Source organism: Lissotriton vulgaris, chromosome 11 (genome assembly GCF_964263255.1).
Source record: "Lissotriton vulgaris chromosome 11, aLisVul1.2, whole genome shotgun sequence".
Taxonomy (NCBI): Eukaryota; Metazoa; Chordata; class Amphibia; order Caudata; family Salamandridae; genus Lissotriton; species Lissotriton vulgaris.
The window spans coordinates 428,219,733-428,243,878 of NC_141699.1; the positions used below are offsets into that span (position 1 = coordinate 428,219,733).

A 24,146-nucleotide genomic window follows, 5' to 3' on the forward strand; every position below is an offset into this window, starting at 1 on the left:
AACTGTTTGGCTCTCTTTCAAAACATAAACACCACTCCCTCCAATGCAGCACTGTTCATGACTCCTCACATGATGTCACAAATGATGTAATGTCTCCATGTTCCCAAAACCCACTGTAGTGGGGCATCAGGTGCTAGGCTTTGCATTTGTCCAAGCCAGGTGTCCAATGCACATATCCAAGAGCTTGCTTTGCACGGCTGTTGGCCTTCGTTACTTTTTTGACTGATTTTCACACCCATTTTTTCATTTATTTATGTATCTATGTATGTATATATATATATATATATATATATATATATATATATATATATATGTATATGTATTTATTTTCTGTTTGAAAAACGTTCACAAATCTTCTCTTAACCCCGCCCTTTGTGACAATTTTAATAAGGTTTACTAATAAGGTGAACTTAAAATGAAGAACCTGTCTTTGGTTCAGATTTAGGATTAAAGGACATTTGTCACTTTTCTTGGATGTCCCCCATGGTGGTTTAGATTTTTTCCCTTAATATGGTACTTGAAAGTCTGGCATCCTGAATCGAAATTTGCCTAGCTTACGTAACGGTAAGTTTCAATTCTATTAAGGACACGGAGGCGAGGATTATGCTATATCTTCCTTCGCTTTATTAACATAAAGACTCCACAGCAGCTTAGGAAAAGATATAATAAGAACAAAAAATGCTTTAAACATAAAGCATTGACGTAATGTTCAACAAATCAAACAACAACTCCCAAGAGTCTCTTTGCATAACAATAGTCCATAGTCCTTCCACACTGTCCATCATCACTATATAACCAGACTTCTCATCATCTTCCTCCTCTTTCTTCGCGCAGATCACGCCTGAGCCTCATTGGTCCTGTTTAGCACCGTCGTTGCCTGTCGAAAAAAGAACAGCATCAGCGATGTGGTCCAGGAATGCGACAACAAGGCGAGGAGCATTCAGTGATTAATACAGTACTGACCATGTAAAGGAAAACGCTTTACTTACTGCCATACGGGTGGGTAGAGACACCACTGTAGCCTGGGTGGGATAATCCTCGCCTCCGTGTCCTTAATAGAATTGAAACTTACCGTTACGTAAGCTAGGCAAATTTCGATTCTATGTCAGGACCGGAGGCTTCAGATTATGCTAGTTTAAAGCTTACTTACCACCAACTGAGCCAAATCCACCACCGGCTTAAAATAAAACCTCTTGAAGGTGGAATCCGAGGACCAATCCGCTGCTCGCATTAGGTCCTCCAGACGAGCACCCACCGAGAATGCCTTAGAGGCCATGGCCCCCCTGGCGGAGTGTGCTCCAAAGAGAGAAGTATTGATGCCCGCTTCTTGCATGACCCATCGCACCCACCGAGCAATAGTGGGGGAGGAGACAGCTTTGTGTGGCTTCCGCAGGGCAATCAACAACTGACGCTCGCCCGGAGGGCGCAGATCCAAGGTCAGGTCCTCATATGCTTTGAGGCATTGCACGACACACAACTTAGGAGTGTCAAGGAAAGCTGGATATGAAATGGAACGCGACGACGTCTTAGTGCGTCGGCACACGGTAAAAGTAACCCCATCCGGGGAAAAAATGCGTGCGGAGACATCCAGCGCGCGCACGTCAGAGACGCGCCTACAAGAAACCAAACATAACAACATGGCTAACTTCGCCGACAGCTCTTTAAGAGACAGATAGGAATTGGCCGGCCACGACAGGAACAAATTCAAAACCAAATTGACGTCCCAAAGGACGGAGTACCTGGGTTCCGGCGGCAGCGCGAGGCGGATAGCTCGTAGAAGCCGGCACACAAAAGGATGTTCCCCTACCGGATGGCCATCGATGTTGTCATGGCCATCAGAAATCGCCGATCGAATAGCATTGATCGTCCTATACGCTAGACCCTTGTCGGCCAAATGCGCCAGGAAATTCAGCACGGGAACAAGGCCTGCGACCATGGGATCCAGATCCCTTCGTAAACACCAACGCATCCACTTAAGCCAAGCGGATCTGTAACGCTTCGTCGTACTATCGGCCCATGCTTTGGAGAGCAAGTGCTCAGCCGACCCCGAAAGGCCCGGGAGCGACCAGCGTCTCCTGAGAGCCTCCACGCCACGAGGCGGAGAGAGTTCTGCATGACGAGAGGGTGAGGTTCCTGATCCGGGTTCGTCAGGAGCAGAGGAAACAGGGGGAGTAGGATTGGAAAATCCCAAGAAAGTTCCAGAAGAACCGGAAACCATACTTGAGACCTCCAGAGCGGCGTAACCAACACCAGCTCCGCACCCTGGCGGCGTATTTGAGCCGCCGTTCGCATGATCATGGAGAACGGGGGAAACGCAAACGGCTGTTCCCGACTCCAATCCTGTAGGAACGCGTCCGTGACCTCCGCTAGAGGGTCCGGCCTCCAGCTGTAAAACCGCGGCAGCTGGTGGTCGAGACAGGACGCAAAGAGGTCCACCGAGAAGGGGCCCCAGCGGGAGTGTAGCCACCGGAAGACCTCCGGATCCAGTTTCCACTGGCTGGCGTCCCTGAGATGCCGAGAGTGCCAATCCGCTACCTGATTGCACTGACCTGGCAGATACTCCGCCGTCACCGCAATGTGGCGAGACAGGCAGTAATCCCAGAAGTCCTTCGCCAAGTCCGCCAAGGCGCGGGAACGAGGACCTCCTAGATGGTTCACATAACGAACCGCCGAAATATTGTCCATCCGTAACAGGACACAAGCCTTGACCGAATCCTTGGTCCAACAGCGAACTGCGAAGGAGCCCGCAAGGAGCTCCAAACAATTGATATGCAATTGTTGTTCTTCTGACGACCAGGCGCCGCCGGTGGAAAAATCCCCGCACCGGGCGCCCCAGCCCGACCTGCTGGCGTCGGACTCTATGATCAGGTCCGGGGCCGAACCGAAGATCGCCCGACCATTCCATGCCTCCATGTGAGACAGCCACCATGACATTTCCTCCTTCACTTCGTCCGTGAGGGGGACCCACTGATCGTAACTCATCCCACGGCGCAGATGTTGCGCCTTCAGGCGTTGAAGAGCCCTGTAGTGCAGTGGGCCTGGGAAAATCGCCTGGATGGAGGACGAGAGAAGACCCACCACCTTGGCGATATGACGCAGTGACGTACGATCCCTCGTGATCGTCTGCCGAAGCAGGTGTCGTATCTTCGCGACCTTCCGACCCGGCAGGCTCAAGACCGCCTGTACCGAGTCCACCACGAAACCCAAAAAGGTGATCTGCTGAGTGGGAACCAAAACCGACTTGGAGCCGTTGATGACGAACCCCAGTCTCTGAAGCAGGCCGACAGCTTGACGCAGCTGGCCCGCCAGTACCTCCGGGCACTGCCCCATGAGGAGGATGTCGTCCAAGTATACTAGCATACGGACCCCTTGACTTCTGAGAAACTCCACTACCGGGTGGAGGACCTTCGTGAAGCACCACGGGGCCGAAGAAAGACCGAACGGCAGAGCGGTGAATTCGAACACCTTGTCGTCCCACAGGAATTGTAGGAAACGACGATGAGGGGGGTGGATGGGAACGACCAAGTAGGCATCCTTGAGATCCAGTCGCACCATCCAATCCCGAGGGAGGAGCACGTCTCGAAGGAGGTGGATCCCCTCCATCTTGAAGTGACGGTAGACCAACCACCCATTGAACTCTTTGAGATTGATCACAGGTCTCTTGCCCCCATCCGTCTTGTCTACTAAGAAGACGTTGCTGAGGAACCCATATGGGTGGCGCGTTGATAGACGGATGGCCCCCTTGCGCAGATCTCCCCGTCTATCAATCGCGCGTCGGATTCTGAAAAAACCATCGGGCGCGGGGGCCTCGCCTGAGTTGGCTGGTCGTAAAACTCGATATGGAAACCTCGTACAGTTTGCAAAAACCCAAGCGTCGGCAGTGAGCAATTCCCACTCCCCGTAAAAGCTTGCCAGCCGCCCCCCAATCGGAACTTGATCCAAGCAAAGTACACTTACCGGGGGCATTTCCTTGTCCGGAGTTCTTCTTGAACCCTCTGCCACCGAAGCGCTGTCCCCTGGTGGGGTAGAAGTTGGTGTAGTTGGCCGAGGTCTGGTATTGACCTCTTCCGGAGCCTTGTCCTTTGTTGTTGGTCTGCTGACCATGGCCGGTCGCGCGGCCCCTACCGCGACCGGCCCCTCCAGAGAAACGCTGGTGGAACACCCTCTTGATGCTAGACTGGGCCTTGTCCAGCGACGTGAACGTATTCACAAACTTGCCCAGCTCCCTGATGAAGGGCTCGCCGAAGAGGCCACCCTGGGCCACAGCACCCGCCTCCGACGAGGCCAGGTCCCCCAACTTCGGATCCAGCTTGATCAGGAGGGAACGCCGCCTCTCAGTGGACAGGGCACAGTTGGCGTTGCCCAAGAACACGACCACCCTCTGGGCCCAATTCGAGAGCACCTCCGGTGAAATGGCGGTGCCATTCGCCCGAGCCTCCTCCGCCATGTCGAGGATCTTCGTGGCGGGCCCGACCGCATCCAACAATTTGTCCTGGCAGGCCCGCCAGGACCGGTCAATCCCTTTCCTGGGGTCCTTCATAAACTTCGCCAGAAAGGTGGCCATCTTGGGGTCCAATTCCGGAGTCATGGCCACTTTCCCCTCCAAAGTTGGCCGAGGGCACTCCCCACGTAGGCAACCCCTCGCCTCCTTTTCTAGGGGCTTGCGCAGCCTGCCCGCGACAAACTTTGCCACCGTCTCCCCCGGTGTCCATGCCGCGGATCGGGGGTGGACAATCTCGTCCGGGTCCAGCATGCCCGACTCATCCCGGGGCATCTCCTTGGCCGAAGGCGCCGGAAGCCAAGAGCGGGTCGACTCCCCGTCGTCATCCGTGTCCGGAGAGTCGTAGATCGGGGAGGCGGGCGCCGTAGCCACGTCGCCCGAAGTACTAGGATCCACCAAGGGTGCAGGGGGCACCGCCGTCGCCTTAGCCAGGAAGGCGTCACGAAGACGCTCGAAAGCGCCCCTGTCCACGCCTTGGGCCTCCGATGACGGCCCCTCCTTACAAGGCCTCTTCGGGGCGGGTGGCAACCCGCCGGACGTCCCCAGGAGCTCGGGGGACGGAGGCACATGCGCCGCTGCCAGTTTCGCGCACTCTTCCACGATGCGGGCGGAAAGGCGGTCCTCCATGGGGCCTACCAACTCCGTCACGCAGCGGTAGATGGAATTGTCCACCGCCTGATAAAACTCGTCATCCTGCAGATAGGGGCAGGGTTCTTCCTCGTATTCCCCTTCCATCTCGGAACCAAGGGCAAATGCGGGGCACCCAAGAGGGCGGCAACCGAGAAAGTTCTCGAATGTGGGCAGGCCAAGCGGCTGCGATCACGCTTTGGGCCAACTGACGTGGCAGGTGGGCTGCACCAACCCCCAAGCGCGCAGACCCTCCTCGCCGGGACCGGGTCGACGTACCCCTCAAGCGCGCTAGGCCACACTTGGGTAAAGAGGTGCACAAAGGCCACCCGAAGGTGATTCACGCGGTCAGAGCCGCTATACAGACCCCAGCGGGCGTCAAAAGTGGGTAAATTACAGACCCGGGTCACCAGGTGTCAGAGGGGTACGCGAGGGCTGGCTCCTGCGCAAGCAGACTCCACGGCGCGGCTCCTGGCACTGCGGAGGCGCGCCGAAGGGTCGGCGAGACGACAGGCCGCCCCCTGGCGGTCTATGTACGCACCGCACACAAGTGGGAATAAAGTCGCGTAGGAACGAAGAACGTTCCCGCAACCGGGGACTCTGTAAGGGAATAAACCATGCAATGAGTCCCCCTAACGATCGTACACAAGACAATCAATCACAATGAAAAAGGAAAGAATATAGGAAAGCACTTATCTGGCTGCAGGAGCAGCGAAGAAAGAGGAGGAAGATGATGAGAAGTCCGGTTATGTAGTGATGATGGACAGTGTGGAAGGACTATGGACTATTGTTATGCAAAGAGACTCTTGGGAGTTGTTGTTTGATTTGTTGAACATTACGTCAATGCTTTATGTTTAAAGCATTTTTTGTTCTTATTATATCTTTTCCTAAGCTGCTGTGGCTTCTTTATGTTAATAAAGCGAAGGAAGATATAGCATAATCTGAAGCCTCCGGTCCTGACATAGAATTGGATGCTAGAGCATTTTGTTCAATCAACCACATTACCGTGGTTCTCGAATAGTTCAAGGTACAAATGTATGTAAATAAAAACTGCTTCCCCCGGTCAGTAGGATATGTTTTGGAATGTAAGAAGTAAGAACAATTGTCCCACCGAACAGTTCTCACTGTTCTCAAAAGCATTTGTCAATCAATGCAAAATATTAAATGTGATAGTCTAACCAACATCTTTTTTTGATGCATATATCTGAAAAATACTGAATGGTTTCACTTTGGTCCAAGAAAAGGGCATAGTCTTCTAAAGTGAAGTTGTACTCAATACTGGCATTGAGCTTGCTTTCAAGTGCTCCCAAATTTGGCAGAAAATGGAACTTGTGGTAAAGAAATAGCATTTTTAGGGCTCACCTACACAGTGTGTGCACTGTGATTCGAGACATATTGTTTACAAATCAGTGGGTTTACAACCCTCTCATAGTATACCATAAGTTGTTTTTGCTGGCACTCTCATTTGCAACCTTTTCTTTGCGTAGCTTCTCACTGGAGCATGGACCAAGTACATGTGTTCTTCCTCGTCTTTTTCAAATTTACTATTTTTGTTTAGAAGCGTTTCAGTATTAATCCAGTATGTGCAAGGTTGTTTCCTACTTAACACAGGCATATGGCTTTTTATTTATATTGGTTCCACCTTATCTTCTGTCTGTATTGGCACTTCAGTTACTTACACCCACAGCTATACTTCTCTACAACACTCTCTACTCTACACCACTCCATACCACTCTACATCACTCCACCTTATGTCACTCTATGACACTCCACTCCACTACATGTCACTCTAATTATCCCACTCTGCAACTCTACTCCACTCTGTGCATCTCTACACCACTCCACACAGTGCCACTCTTCTCTACTCTTATGCCTCTCCACACCACTTTCTGCTACCCCACACTACTCCATGCCACTCTACTCCGTCCGACTCTGTGCCACTGTTATGTTAGGAGGACTTGTATAGCGCGATAATCACCCATCAGGGTATCCATGTACTTAGCAGGTGGGCAAGCAGCTGTCTTCTGGTAAGTTAGTTGAAGAGCCTGATTTTCAGTTTCTTGCGAAACTCGAGTAGCAAAATGGAAGCTCTAATGTGGTGGGGGAGGACGTTCCATATATTGGGGTGGACATAAGAGAAGGCATGGTCTACAGCTGTGGCTTTGCGGATCCCAGGTACATTTGCCAGTGAGGGTTTGGCTGAAAGGAGGTGCCTGGGAGATGTGTAGAAGTGTACCCGGCTGTTCAGACATGCAGGGCCGGTGTTGTTTAGTGCTTTGTGTGTGTGCGTGATCAGTTTGAATTGGGTACGTTTGTGAATTGGGATTCAGTGCAGTTCTCTGAGGTGTCGGCTGATATGGGTTTAGCGGGGTAAGTTGAGTATGAGTCTTGGTGCTGCGCTGTTTATGGGCTGAAGCCAGTGTAGTAGCTTCCCAATGATTCCTGCTTAATGTGTTGCCATAATTTAGTCTGCTGGTGATCAAGGCCTGAGCCATTGGAAGATCTTTCGTAGCATCTTCAGGATGTGGAAGCTGGTGGAGGTCACTGCGTTTACTTGGGCTGTCATGTCCAGCTTGTCATCCAGGATGATTCCTGAATTTCCTGCAGTGGTGGGGTTGGGTGAGGGTTGTAGGTTAGTAAGCCACCAAGTGGTGTCCCAAGTTGATGCTTTCTTTCCTAAGATCACTACTTCAGTTCTGTTCATGTTTAGTTTGAGGCAGTTGGTTTTCATTCATGGGGTTACAGCGCTCCTGCATGTGGCAAATTTGTTTTTTCTTGGTGGGGGCTTTGTCAGGCAGAGAAGAGTATCAGCTGAGTATTGTCTATGTAGGAGAGTATGTTGATGCTGTATGATCAGATGTATCCTCTAGTGAAGTCATGTAAATGTTGAATAGCGTTGGGCTGAGGGATCATCCATGGGGTACTCCACTGATGAGGTTCTTGGCCTTTGATGTGTAGGGTGGCAAGTTAATTCTTTGTGTCCTTTTTGTGAGGAAGGAACAGATCCAGTTGAGGACAGGTCCTTGTATGCCTCTCTCTTGTAGTCTTCTTATCAAGGCAGGGTGGGAGACCATGTTGAAGGCAGAAGAGTGTCAACTAGTATAAGGGCTGCTGTGCCTCAATGCCTAAGATCATCCTGATGTCGTCGGTTGCTGCGATGAGGGCAGTCTCGTTGCTGGCCTTTGGCTCAAACCTGATTACATAGTGTCTCTGAGCTGGTGTTTGGTGAGGTGGGGAGAGAGTTTCATGTTTATGGCTTATTACATTATTTTGTCTCGGTAGGGTGGAAGGGAGATTGGGCTGTAGTTTGCTAGAAGCACAAGTTCTGCCAAGGGTTTTTGTTTAGCATTATAAGGAACATTGGTCCCTCCAGGAAAGGTATATGAACAATGGCACACAGAACCACAGTACGCTCTGTGATGATATTCTCCTCAGTGGAGATGCAATACATTTATTAAATATAAAACAATTGAAGGAAAAAAGCAAAAAAATATATACAGAATTACGTGGGTAAAAGGTTAGAAGTCAGCAGATTTACAGACCTAAGGCATTCAAGTACATTTGACTTTGTAAAGGAATACCATTTTAAACCGTCACAATTAAACAAGCATCTTATGCTCCACAGAAAATCAAGTGAGTCAGTTCTGAGTTAAGATGCAAGAGTCAGCGACTTTTCGATCCCCACTAGAATAGGGGGATCATTATCAGGACACAAGGTTTATTCCCGAGTGATAGCCTGTACATTGAAGGAAGGATTTTCTGTGGAGCATAAGATGCTTGTTTAATTGTGACGGTTTAAAATTGTATTCCTTTTCAAAGTCACGATGTACCTAAATGCCTGAGGTCTGGAAATCTGCTGACTTCCAACCTTTTACCCATGTAATTTTGTATATATTGTTGCTTTTTTCCTTCAATTGTTTTATACTTAATAAATGTATTGCATATCCACTAAGGCGAATATCGTCACAGAACTTACTGTGGTTCTATGTACCATTGTTCATATACCCTTCCTGGAGGGACCAATGTTCCTTATAATGCTATGCACACCATAGGTCCCTTCTGACCTACAGGTTTCCCTTGGCTCTTTACGACTAAGGGTTTTTGTTTAGCAGTGCATTGATCATTGTGTGTTTCCAGGCATCTGGGAATGTCTCACAAGTGTTGAAAGTGTTCAGAATGTGGGTGAGGGCTTCGCTGATCGGAGCGTCTCCCATGTTGTATCTGTGGTGTGGGTTAGGGTCTGTAGGTGATCGGAGGGAATGAATCTCATGATGCTGGCTGTTTTTTCCATGATGAGTGTATTCTAGGTCATCAAGATTTTGCTGTAGGTGTTTGAGGGTAGTCTGGAGGTGATGGTGCAGGCGTTTGGTTGGAGGTTGAAGTTGTTATATCTGGTTTTGATTTTGTTGCTGAAAAAGTCAGAGAAGTTCTCCTGCAAGGGGCCAATGTAGTTAGTGCTGGTGACCGGTGAGGTGAAGTTTTTGATGGTTGCAAAGATTTCTATGTTGTCTGTACTTTTTTAGGGTTTTTGTCTTTGATGTGTTGGTGGTAGTGTCTTGGAACTCTCTTGTATGTCTTTTAGTTCTTTTCTAGGTAGTTTGTTCATTTTCATTTCAGTTGTTTGCAGTACTGTTTTGTTGCACGGAGCTCTTCAATGTACCAGCTGGACTGTTTCTATATTTTTCTCTGTATGTTGTGTTTGCCGAGTGCGTGGGAGACAGAACATTTTATTATCCATTCGTCCAGGTTTTTGATGTCTTTGTTTTGGTTGTTGGTGGAGGTTGTTTGGTTCAGGCTCCACTCTACTGTTCGCCACTCTACTCTATGCCACTCCACACAGTGCCACTCTTCTGCACTCTGCATCACTCCATTCTACATCCCTCCACTGGATGTCCCACTATTCCACACATCTCCATGCCACTTCATACTATTCCACTCCACTCTATACCACTATCTTCTATGCCACTCCAGTCTATACAACTCCAATCCAGTCTACAGCACTCCACTCTGTGCCACTCCACTCCATTCCACTCTACGCCACACTACTCTGCTCCATTCCACTCTACTTTATGCCACACCACCCGGATACTCTCCTACACGCCACTCTGTTCTGTGCCACTCTACTCTTCTCCACACAATGCCGCTCTTTGGCACGAAATGCCACTTCACGCCACAATATGCTACGCCTCTCCACTCTATGCCATTCTACTCCACACCACTCTAATCCATGCCACTCTACACCAATGTATTTGACTCAATTCCATTCCACTCGAATCTGCTCCACACCACTGTACTCGACTCCACTGCACACAGTGCCACGCCACACAGTGCAACTCTACTCTACGTCACTTTTCTCTTAGCCTATGTACTCTAAGCAACTCTTCAGCACACAGTGCCACTCAGCTCCACTTTTCCATGTCAATCTATGCTACTCCATACCATTCTACTGTACTCCATCCTGCTCTATGCTACTCTACTGTATGCAACTCCACGCCTCTAAACTCTACTCCACTGGACCCTAAGCCACTCTACTCCATGGCAATCTGTGCTTCAGCACTGCACACCATTCTACTTCACACAATGCCACTCTACACCACGCCACACCACTCTACTTGATTCCACTCCACATAATGCCACTCTATGCCACTCTACTCTCAGCTACTCCACGCTATGTTACTAAGCTACTGTGCTCCATTGCACTCTATTCCACACCATTTTACTGTACTCCACCCCACTTTATTCCATTATATTCTACACCACTCCACTCTATACCAGTCTACACTACTCCTCTCCAGCCTATACCACTCCATTCTACCCTACGCCACTTTACTCTATGCTACTCAGCACAACTCTACCCTAATCCACTCTATGGCACTCCATGCTACTGTCCTATGCGCCACTCTCCTTTACCCCCACTCTATTCCATGCCGTACCACCAACTTTCAATCCTGCTGAACAGCAGCCGCTCTGCTGTACAACATGGCTAAAAGACTGCCAAAGTCAGTAGCTCTCACACAGGTGAGACCTGTTGGCTTTGCCAATGCCTGTTTGTTAAGCTGGCAAACTGGAATAAAGACACACATCTCCTGATTTGAAAGTTGCCAACCTGACCTCTTGATACATCTTTTGTACACCGCTCATTTGACAGTCTGTAGTACGGGAATCTTTTGTGCTAGTGATGCATGGAATACTTCGAGGCTGTCACCTTGGTGTCATGAACTGTTAAGATACAATCAATACCATAAAAAAAAAAGAAAAAGTAAATACTTTTTTCCCCCTGTAGATCCCAAAGCATTCCAAATCCAATACCAGATATTCAGATTACCGACACAGACAGCAACACAGATGAACCTCACAGGACAGGTGAGAAAACAGCCATATGTTTGCTTTCTAAAAAGCATATAAGTTGACCAGGCGTAGGTTATGTAATCCTTTATTGAAATAATTCTGAGTTACAGAGTTCATATCCATTTGTTCATAAATCTGCCGCTCACAATAAGGCAATGACCCACATTTATATAGTCAAGTCTTTACAGTGAAATTATTGAAGGGATTGTTTATCATTTATTCTAAGAGGGAAAAAGTAAGCTGCATTTGTGTATCTGCATTAAGGGAATCTAGGTTAAAATCTGGAATCATTTAGTTTGAAGTACAAGGAAAAATTCCAGGCAAAGTTATTGAAATTAACCGTTGCAAAATATATTTATTCATGGCGTAAAACGAAAAATGCTTGATGTGGGGAAACAGCATATCTTTAAGCTCTCATTCATGCTCTGTTCTTATACACATATTCCAGACATTGCCTTAAGGATGTCTTTAACTGGAAAGTATTGTTGTTTTTCAGTACTCCAAATGTGTGCTGCTTCTGAATGATGCTTGTGAATCTGATCTCTGTACTCACAGATATGCCTTTGTAAAGCCTGGTGCTGTAGAATTAGTGGACAATCAAAATGACTAGTGCACATAAGCAAAGAAGACTTGACTCAAAATCGATTATTGGTGGGGCATTTTTGCTGACTAAATAATATACTGGGCATATATGGCTTTACACATTTGCCTCTTCAATCTCAATTCATGATATTGATATTTCATGATGCATAGACGTTGGTTGTATATGTTTACCCTATGGCCTCTACTTCCCCACATTTGCTTTATTTTTCCTTTAAATTTACAGCATATTCATAACATTGAACTAACTTTGACTTCAGCCCGTTTACTTTCTCCAATTTTCTCTTGGTGTTCTCTTCCTAAATCTAAGGTGTATTATAATTCTGTTACCTTAATCCTTTTTTCAGTTTAATGTAATTGCATTGAATGTCATCAATATCAAACCTTAGCCCAACCACACATTTAACAAAATGTTGTTCTTTATTAATTGAAAAAATAATTTACTTTATATTACCTTTCATTCTAACTCAATCAGTAAATTCGATTAGTTATATTCTTTATAATTACAATAGCTCTAATGTTATTTAATTTAATTTCTAAAATAACGTTATTGTAATCTTAATGCTAACCCTAACCACATAACTCCATTTAAATCACTTAGTTCAAATTAAATAGACATCTTTTGTAACTAATCAATTTTTACCCAAAATTAGATTGAATTAAAATATCTATAAACATCCTTTTAGCCCTAAAACTAACTTTAGTGGTGCATTGGTTTATTTTCTAAGTATAAGTAAAATAAAAAGTAATGTTTATTCAGCAGTAACCCTACTTTTGCTTAATTTTAATTACATTCGTTTTCATGTAACTACATTGATACTGATGTTACTCTTGATCTAACAATACATATGTAAATGCATTCACAGGTGCAAATTCGGGATTAGTGAACTCAGGACTTTAATTTGAACTGTGTATATAAGTAAAATTTACACATGTAAATGCCTTAGACAACCAGACCTTTTAAAGCTTTCTGTATAGATGAAATCACCAACTTGTATTGAGAAAGCAACACTATGATTTAAATAGTAAAGATTAATTGCGTTTTTAGGAGAATTATGTCTTTGATGAATACAAGACTCATAAAAGGGAATATCTTGGACAATGTGGACAATAATAATTGTTGATCACATGGAAAAGCTGGTGATGCATTTATAGGATAACAATAAGAGCTGCTTTAAATGGTGAATATTGTTTGAAAATTACCAAGGCGACCAACTAAGAGTATTGAATTTCTATGTAAATAATTTATCCTTGCATAAATCCGCAAGACTTTTTTTAATCTGGCAAAGTACAAACATTTTTTAAACATTTGTAATTTGGAGAAAAAATAGTTTCCTTAAAGAGCTAGGATTCACAGTCAAATCATTGTAGGGTGTCCAACTTGAATTACATGTAAACTGGATGGCCTGTTTGTAAACAGTGCAGCATGCTTGTGCTAATGCTGATCAAAAGGCTTTATGTTTTTTCCGTCAGATGCAGAAGAGGCGGAGCAGGAGGATTTGCCCCAGCTGATGAGGACACGAAGTGATGTGGGGGTGAGGCGGAGGGGTACTCGACGCACACCGAGTGAGCAACGCCGCATCCGAAGGCATCGCTTCTCCATCAACGGCCACTTCTACAATCACAAGGTGCGAGGGGATATGTAGAGACCACCATGTCTGCAGTATCATGTGTACTGGGCCAAAGCAACTTTTATGTAAAATAATTCTCTGTTTTCAGACCCAATAGCCCAAAATGTATCACCGCTGAAAAGATCCCACTTTTTGTATATACATTCCTAAGATTTTAAGGCATAGAGTTTCTGTACCCCACAACTTCATTCAGTAATGATTTTGTTGGCTGTCTTCTAAGTTGCGTGAAATCAGGAACTCTAGGGTAGGTTCCCCAGTTTTGTAAGTTTCCCTTTCATTTTATCTGGTTCTGTACTTGCTTTGTTTGCTTTCAAAAGATCCGTGTTTCTTTTTTTTAATGTTTATTGTACTATTTTTGCACTTGATGTTTCATTAATTAGAATTGTGTTCAGTGTATTCTTATCCTACTTTGTAAGTTTAATCCTTTACATAAAAAATGTGTTTTGTTCTCAGGGGCCTTTTTCTACCACAATGTATGGGTGCCAATGCAAGAAGCACCTGGCACTCTTTTGCTCTTTGAAAATAGAATCTGGTGAAACAAAATTGAATTCCATTAAGTTCATATGTAGAGGCAGTGCGGTTAAGTTTACCCTTGCTTTGCATGAGCAAGTTTGGTAGCAAATGCTGCTTAAACTGCTCTGATATTAACGTGCAGCTGCCTAGCAATTTAGGTAAGCAAAATGGTTGGTGGTATAATATATAGGGATCCTGGCGCTCCAATGGTGAAGCCACTAAATATCTTGTCAGTATATTGCTATAACGGTGCTGAAGGGTGGAGAAAACCACCAGCCTCCCCAAATCTTGTGGCCAAGGCTACAAATATATGTAATAACAATCCCCAGCACATGTTTCGAGATTATAACAAAATGATAGCAGTAGCATATGTAAGTCCACTTGAATGTACAACAGACATCGCAATGAGGTTTCTTGTTTCTTTATTTCTTTTCCTCTGGTTCCTTATTATTCAAACAAGATCGTAGCTAGCCAACACGTGTTTTGTCATCATAATGGGTACATAAACCACCAAACTTTTTCAAGGCTAGTGAAAAATACAGAATAAATAACCAGTGTCATAGCGTCTGAACATCCAATGTCACATACAACATTCCTCAACCCACCACAGTGTCTAGATCTGAAGGTGCAGAGCAAAATAAAAAATTATAAATATCATCATGCACCTTGTGACAAAAAGCAAACCAATATACAGAATTAACTGAGTGTAAAGACAAGAAGGTCTGGTGCTTGCATATTCATAAACCAAACAGATGAAAGACGTGAATGTACATTGTGCTTGTATATAACTTCTATATGTACCTATGTCACCATTACTCAGTATCCCGTGTCCGGGCATTGGGTAAGCCAATGCCATGACATGCTCTACTGTGAAACACTCCCATAAAAAGTGTGCACGTGTGTTCCACAACATATACCATGACATGCTTAAACATAAGTAATCCCCAACCTATCACACTACTATGTGTTAAACCATGAGTGATCACCAACCTGTAATGTCTCTTGTTCTCATCCATCTATAGCAGAAAAGGGATATATATATATATATATAAAGAAATATGTGATCTTCTTTGAATAAAAAGGAACAAGAGAAAAAGAAATAAAGAAACAAGAAGCCTCATTGCAATGTCTGTTGTACATTCAAGTGGACTTACATTTACTACTACTGTTATTTTTTTATAATCTCAAAACGTGGGCCTAGCAATTTAGACTAAGGGGCCGATTATAATGCTGTTAGGAAAGCCCTCCCACCGAATCGGGTTAAGAATGCTTTCCGAACGATTCGTATTTGGGGAGTCCTTCAGACCGTTAACGATATGTCTGGATACTTATGGTCTCGGTTCGGTCATATTCCCATTGACTTCAATGGGAGCCTGTGTTCAGAACGTGAATACAGGTTCCCATTGGAAAAAGGGGTGGTTGGGGAAAACCTTGCACCGTGTGGCAAGCACCCCATGGGGCCTGCCACATTGTGCATGGTTGGGAAGAGGTGTCCCATGGGTACCCCAACATGCCACATATGGTTGCCTCCGGGTGAAGGGGGGCCCGCAACGGGCCCCCCAAAGACGGATTCCAAAAGCCATTTCGTCTTAGTCAAACCGATTCGGAACAGCTGTCTGAATCGGTCATTGTACTTGCTCGTTCAGAGACCGTCTCAATTGGGCTGTATGATTTGTCTCCAAACGGCTCGGGCTGCCTGAATCTCATTCGGAACCGATTTGGACAGCCAAGATGATTACCTTCCATCATACTTGGTCGTCTGGAAGGGTGACCGATTCAGTCGGACACAAGAGTTCTAAATCGGATTCGACAATACCAAATTCCCATCCTAAGTGTCCTTTGGAATATGGGGAAGTCATATTTGCATTGCTCGTCCTTCTCTAATACCGCTGTGAACTAAAAAGCAAAGGAATGGGCATAGCGCAATTACCAGTGGTTAAGATGTATCCAAGCATTTTCAATGATCAATTTTTGTCAGATAAGAATGGTCAGCCAGTCTACCTATTTCCCTGTCTCCCTTGTAAAGAGGGCCTAAGTAAGTTTTATGCTGACAATTTTGCTGTATTCTGTGTGAATATAAAGCAGTGGGAAAGTGGAGGGATTTAACGGGTGGTTGTAGGAAATGGCACAGTGAGGGCTGGAACAGTCTTAAATTCTACTGGTATACCTACACCAAAACCTGGGAGTTTCGAGATTTGACCTCAGAATGAGCAATAGCCAGACTGATTCTGGAATACTGGGCTCTCCTCTCGTTGTTTTTACTTGTTTCCTCTGTATTTTTCTGCTTTTCCTTTATTTTAATTGAATGAGAGTTTTTTGGGGGTTTCACAGTGTTTTTGCTTCATGCTCCTGGCCGCCCATCTGCTTCCCGGAGAACCCCTCCCACCTTCCAGGACTACTTATGGAGGCTGCTGCACAGCTCCATCAGTAGCCCTTGACCTCTGGTCTTGCCCCTCTCCCCTGCTGCCTCCACCCTAGCTCCGTGGTACTGCTGCATGGCCAGCAACCCCAAAGCCAGCAGATCAAGCCTGTTGTCCCCAGGGCAGGCGACCCAATTGACTTCCTCATGCGTTATTTAGGCTCTCTATTTTGTGCTGTTAGCCCTGTGTAATTTTTGCCAACCCTCAGTTTAATTTTGCATGTTTTGCTTGTTTCATCTGTGTTTTTCTGCCTCTCCTGCTCCTTTAATTAATTGATTGAGTGTGGCAGAACAGTCTGCGCCTGTCTGTTCCTGGACTGTGCCCGGCATCAGGACCCCTGGCCCCCTGTAATTCCATTGTTACACCGCCACAAACCTTCGCGTCCCCAACCCTGGACACAAAAACAACTGCTGCCCCACTTCACCCCACTCCAAAAAGTGATCCTTTCACTGCCCCGTCTGCGAGTTCACCTCAACCCACACCATAACAGCAACCAGTGCCACTCAGCCACCAGAAGCCAAGACCACCCCCGGAAAACTTCCCTGCCTCCTGCTCAACACCAGGTCACTCAATAAGCACGCCACTGAAATCTGGAACACCATCCCCACCCTCAACCCAGACGTGACCTTCATCACAGAAACCCGGCTCACCCCAGCAGCAACCCCGGACATCCACACTGCAACTTCCATCAGCTACCAAATTAAGTGCTGCAACCGTCCCATCAAAACCGGAGAAGGCATCACCATTATACACAAGCAGTCAATCACCTGCACCATCTCCAACAACAAACCCATGCCTATCATGGAACATATGAATTTTCAGCTCCGAACCAATGACAACATTACCATCAGAGGAACCCTTATACAGACCATCAAGACCATGACCCGGCCTCGGCAACACCATCACGGAATTAATTACCTCGCTCGCTATTGAATCTGACTCTATGTATCCCTGAGAGACCTCAACTTCCACCTGGATGACGGAACTGACATCTGCTCCACCTACCTCCTGAAAAAAATGGACAACATCATAATCAAGCAGATATTCTGAGACCCGGCACACAAAGCAGGGCACACACTGGACCCTATCTTCCCATCCAGCAACAAAATCAGATACAGCCACACTTCTGAACTCACCTGGTTGGACCACTCCACCGTACACTTCACTGCCGCTGGACCCAATCCATCCCCCCAGAAGTACAAGGAGGCCAGTTCTGCTGCTGGTCCAAGGTCACCCAGCAACAGTTGACCGACAGCCTCAGCACCACACAGCCCAAAGACTCCACCAACCTGTCCCTGGAAGTCCATAATTTCAACAATTGGATCACCAACGCCACTGACCTAGTCACCCCCACCAAACCAGCCAAACGCACATAACCCCCAAACAAGTCAAGTGGTACCCTTCGGAACTGCGCATATCAAAATGCAGATGCAAACAACGTGAAAGACAATGGCAAACAAGCAAGATCCATTCCGATAAAGCCACCTTCAAAACAGCGCTTAATGAATACCACAGACAGATTAATGCTGCGAAAAAGGAGGCCATCAACCGTAGAATCAACACCAGCTCCAATCATCCCAAAGAACTCTTCACCATCATCAGAGAGTTCACCTGCCCATCCTCCATCAGAAACACTATCCCACCATCACAGGAACTATGCAACATCCTCACTGATCATTTCCACTACAAGATATCAACCATCTATAAATACTTCGCTCACCAACGGCCTCAGCCATCAGCCATCAGCCAACCACCACTGCTGACCACCAACTTAACGCTTGGAAATAACTCCGCGCATCAGGCAGATTCAAGCTAATAAACACAATCCACTCAGGAGCACCTACCGACCCTTTTCATCACTAGCTCTTCAACCTCGGCAGAGACAAGATTAGCATCCAGCTCACCACCATCCTCAACGCCTCATTAACCATGCCCACCTTCCCAGTAGTGAAGCAATTGTAGATAAATAGTGTTGATAACATGTACATATTGTGATGGATAAATAAACAGAACCGTAAACATCTAATCAAATAACGTATATGAAAACTATGCAGTGTCCTGTATCATGTTAAGCATAGAATAATATAACCATAAGTAATTTGTACCTTTGTTAAGCAGACCTAAAGAATATTGATATATTTATGAACATAATTATTATACATATTTATACAATGAAATAGAAGTCTAGATACATATAACGAAATTAAAGGTTTATTTACACAGGGATATGCTGTCCATTTGGGTTTGAGTATGGTGATTCTGAAGATAAGATAGTTATCCATGGATCTTATATTTGGGGGTAGTGAGTTCCATAGTTTGGCTGCTTATACACATAAGGATGTGCCACCTATGTATTTTTCCTGTGTGGTGGGATTTCGAGGGGAGATGCCAATCTGAAGAGGAGGTTTTTTTTTTGTAATGTGTTTGATGATTTGTATTCCTGATTAAAAACAGACCTGTTCCATACATTGCTTTGTGGGTGATACAAAGCAGCTTGAATGTGGATCGTCTGACAACCGGTAGCCAATGTAAGGCCCTTAATGCAGGGGAGATTTACATGTAGGAGTAGTCTGGCAGCAGAGCTTTGAATCCGTTGCAGTTTTTCATAGTTCATAAAGATGATCCCTGGTAGAGGCCATTGGTGTAATCAAGTTTAGACAGTCCGAAAGAGATAGTAGCCTGGGATCTTATGTGGAATTCCAAGATGGTGGAAGATGCATTGCAGAGTTTTCATAGTAACAAAGCTTGATCTTGCTAGTTTGTCCACTTGGGCATTCCTTGATAGATGTAGTCCATGGTCATTTCAAGGTTTCTTACTTCCTTAGATACTTTAGGTGGTGGTCCCAGATAGTCAGGCCAGGCGGTGACTGGGTCATAATTTTTCCAATAGTCACATGCGAGTATTTCTGTTTTGGAAGCTTTTAATTTTGAGATGGCTCTGTCATCCACTGATGAACAGCTCTGAAGCAGCTGAAAATGTGTGAGTTTCCAGTGTCTTTGGGGTTTTCCAGTTTCCGACATGTGAGCTGATGGTTCATTTCCTATAATGACCTCATGTAGATTTTGAAAAGCATGGATGAGATGAATAAGCCTTGAGTGACCCCTACTTTTGTGAAGAACAGTTTGGATAAGAAAGGTGGAGAATGGATTGCATTTGTTCTGTTTCGAAGGTAGGATGTGATCAGTCGAGATCAGTCCCCTGTACGCTGGCTTCATTGAGTCTTTATATTAGTGTCATGGTCAACTGTGTCAAAGGCAGTTAAGAGGTCCAAGAGAAGTAGGGCATCAACCCTGTTCTGGTCTAATGTGTTTATAAGGTCACCCCAGATGGCGATGATGGCAAATTCTTTGTCTCTTCCTGGGCAGAATCCTGTTTGGAAGTCTGAAAGTATGGAGTTATCTTCAGTGAATTGTGACACCTGGGCGAATGCTCTTCTTTCTATTAGTTTGCCCATGAAAGGTTCATTTGTAATCAGTCTGTAGTTGTCGGGGTCAAGCAGGTCCAACTTAGTTTTCTTTAATATTAGGCGCATGCATGCCTTTTTTAGGTCTTCTGGAAAGATTCCTGTAAAGAAATGATTGATGATTCTTCTTACTGGGGTGGCAGCCGAGGTAGTTAGAAGAATGTTCTTGAATATTTGTGGTGGGCATGGGTCAAAAGCGTTGCCGGAAAGCCTGCTTGCTTTCACCAGATCTAGAAAATTCACTTTGATATTTGTTTGAAGAAATGGAGAGGCTAGGTTAGCCTACTCTTGGGGGAAAGTTTAGGAAATGTGTTGGCGCTGGAGGTATTCCTTTGCTTTAAATAGGAGTCCATACATGTCTGTTTTGTTTGTGAAATGATTTGCCAGTTTATCTGTGAATTCTTGAGTAATGGGATGAGTTCCTTCTATGCGTTTAGGTTTACAAATTTTGGTGAGAATTTTAATAAAATTATTTTTTTAAAATATATTTTTGTTAGCATTTTTATATACAGTATACATTCACAAATTTTGGTGAGAATTTTATAAAATTCTTTTTTTAAAATATATTTTTAGCATTTTTATATACAGTATACATTCATCAAAACATAAAACTGTTGTAGTTATTTGCACATTTAGCATTTTGAATTCTGCCTGAAAAGTGCATTTTTTTAAAAATAACATATAATCTGTTGAGTTTCTGTAGGTGAAGTTTATCTTGATTCTTTGTTCTGAGCCAAGTGCATTGCAGCTTTGTAATTTTTTTATTCTCTTTGATTTGATTTAAATTTGTATAGCACAACATATACCCTAAGGAGTCTTGGCTCTGATGTCTGCACATTTAGCAATCGCAAAAGACCAGTCAATAAAGAAATTAATAGACCAGCAAGGCAAAAAGCCAAGCTTTTAACAGCTTTCTAAAGATCACAAAGACCTCTCTTAGTTCTGTTTTTCTCCAAGGTGACTGTTTTCTTTTGTGTCCTGTTTTGTTCTTTTGATTGGTAATAGAATATCAAAAGCTTCCTATAGCCACCCATATCGTTTTTTAACTGAATTTGTGTCTAGTTCTGTGTTGGATGTTAGTTGTGTTTCTACGTATTCTAAATTTTGTGTGTTCCACGGTCGATAGGTGGATGCATGTAAGGTGGGTTTAGGTGTGTTGCTTTGTGTGGTTTTATGATGGAAAGCAACCAAATGGTGGTCTGACCACATGACTGGAGTAATCGTTTGAAAGGTAACTAGTTCTGGATTTACAAAAAGGACATCTAGACTGTGTCCAGTGATGTTTGTTGATGATCTGATGCAGCCTCAGTGTCTCAAGGCCAGTGATGATGGTTTTTGGATTGATCATATTGGGTTTGTCAAAGCACATGTTTAGATCACCAAGAATGCATAGGTTGGAGTATATTGCTATCCGGCATGAAACTGCGTCTAGAATTGTCTGGGAATGTTGCATTGCTATGTGATTAATTCAAGTTGTCTGTCAGTGAGTAGGTCGTAGATGTGATGCTTGTTTTTAGAGTGATCAAGCATTTATTTGTAGGCAGTTTAGAGATTTTTTTTGTGATGGTGTGACTTTGTTTTGTGGATGAGTGAGCAGAATTTATTTTAACTTGTAGCATGTGTTTCGTTAGTGCTGGTTCGAGCAGTAGACCTGCATCAGGATGTAATACATTTTGTTGCACAGTGTGAATACATATCTGTTTAGTGTACATAAATATCGGTTTTGTTTGCTTGGCTTGCACTGGTGGGAGAATACTAAAGAAAGCAGGAAATGGATGAGGTTTACAGCTCCAATGTGTGTACCCTCGTTCAAGGTCAAGGAACTAGTTCGCATCTTGCCGCATCCCTGGCTCTTGATAGGCAATCCTGCCATCTAGTGGCTAGACGTCAAACTGCTTACAAAAGCTTCAAAATTGTTGTGCAGCCTATCTGTGTTTCCCTGTGCTAACTAACCTCACTCACGTCCTCCAATTTGTTCTTTTGCTTTTTTACTCCAGTTTTTTTAAGCCTGTGAAAGACTGAAACTTGAATTTGTTCTGTTGTCATGGGGTGTGAACCCAAAGCTGCAACCCCCTTGTATACTTTCAGCTATTTTATTTATAGGCAAAGGTTTTGTAGTTGATCATTCCTTGGAAAGTCTAAAATCCCGTGTATTTGAATCAACCAACAACTGACTATTTAAAAAGAAAAATAACTTGAAACAGCGAAGTGAGTATTTTAATCCACATATGCTTTTTATACATTGTTCTACTATTTGTTTTCAAATTTGAAAACATCATATAACAATGAGCCCGATCTGCATTTTGCATTTGAAAATGCATTTTGAACACTTACTACTTTTACAAAGTGAAAGAAAATCTATTTTGTGTGTATTCCGGATCTTGGCTAAAAGGTTCTACGCGAACCAAAATGCTAGACCCAATCCATGCAAAAGAAATCTCTTTACTTTGTGTTTCAATCTTTTCGGACCTCGTCACTAGTAGCATTTGAATCGGTAAAAGACTCTTTTCTTATGTAGTGTAAAAAAAGCGAAACCAGCCTGATGCCGCATAAAGACCACCACAAAAGCGCGATTTGAGTCCTAAAGAAGACAGAACATCATGTGCTCTCTACCCGTAGTTGTCTAGTTTCCATGTTATCTTTCTTAGAGCGAAGCAACATAGACCTTGAAATCAATTGAAGAGGTTCGGCCATTTTGGATTTGGAGATTAGGAGGCTCTTGGAATGTGCATATATTGAGTACCTTTTATACCTGCGTTCTATGGCGTGTAACAGGGTACGCAGGATTGAATTGAATGTGACCTAGAAGTAAGATCTTCCATTTGGATGAGTGTTGGAAATTCATTTTATCCTCCAGAGGGCCATAGAACAAGTGTACATTTTTATTTGCATGTAACATTTTGTACTTGGCCCAATACTTTTGATAAAAACTCCATATGATGCCGGTGACTCGTTGAGTTAAACTCCTTCTGCTAATGACATATGTTGTTCCCTGCAGGCCACGAGAAATCTCAGCCATGCCACCTACACCGTTTCTTCTTCTCAGGTTGAAAAATTAGATAATATTACATTGGGTAATATTCAACCATTTTATTGCAGCACCCATTAATACTAAATGCAACATAAAAAACAAGTGCTATTTACACTTGTTTTCTCTTGTCTTGACATTTGGCGACCTAGATTAAGGTCTTTCCTTTAACAAAAAAAATCGAATCAATGAAGTTTGATTTGACATTTTTTTGTATGAAATCTTTAAGTACACTATTCAGTTGATGTTTGAGCAGATCCTTACTTGAACCTGGTGTATGTTGTTAGTTATTGCAACCATACAGTATAAAGTTTGATGCATAAATGTGTTCTATAGACTTCATGTGTGCCCACTTAATATTTCCTATGTATAACACTTTCCTGTGCCTGTCATGCAAGCAAAGGACATCACTTGAGAGTTGGCCACTGATTGGTAACAGGTTTGCGTGTTTTTTTGCAGACGTCTGTGTTCACGCCAGCATATGGGTCCATCACAAATGTACGAGTGAACAGCACCATGAGCACACCACAGGTCCTCAAGCTTCTTCTTAACAAGTTCAAGGCAAGTTCTGTCTGCTGTCCCATGTTGTCTGCCATGTAGTATTGAGGTTAATCAAGGGAGTGATTAACATTTATTTTTATATAGAGTACACTCTGAGCTAAATCTTTTCTAGGTTTTTGTATTAAGGCTGAGTCTCTGTGCGCAGCAGTGCAAGGTTAATGTGAGGGTTTTCTCTGTGTCCTGAAGCAGTCCTTGGTTATCAAGCGCTGTCCTCAAAGCGACAAGGCATCTGCTGCTTGTATTCCATGGCCTTGGGTACCATTGCACTCTAGCTGAGCATCAAGTTCCTTTGTACCCAGGGGAGGCTCCTCCACGTGGGCTTTGGAGTGTCGCCCCACTGCTTTCTCGCAGTGCGAGAAGCAGAAACGTAAAATGGTATAAATACCAATTTACGTTTCTGCTTCTCGTACTGTGAGAAAGCAAAAGAAGGGTATGCCTGGTTGGGGCGGGCAG

The 24,146-nt window shown here is 44.5% G+C and overlaps 1 protein-coding gene across 2 annotated transcripts in view; it reads left to right on the forward strand.

Moving 5' to 3' along the window:
- Window positions 1-24,146, forward strand: part of RASSF2 (Ras association domain family member 2) — a 262,300-nt gene that overhangs the window by 205,489 nt on the left and 32,665 nt on the right. For both annotated transcript variants that reach the window (XM_086943516.1, XM_086943517.1), the window contains 3 exons: window positions 11,412-11,491; window positions 13,550-13,704; window positions 23,592-23,693. In XM_086943516.1, the coding sequence (XP_086799642.1) occupies window positions 11,412-11,491; window positions 13,550-13,704; window positions 23,592-23,693 (337 nt within the window). The remainder of the gene's footprint in view (window positions 1-11,411; window positions 11,492-13,549; window positions 13,705-23,591; window positions 23,694-24,146) is intronic.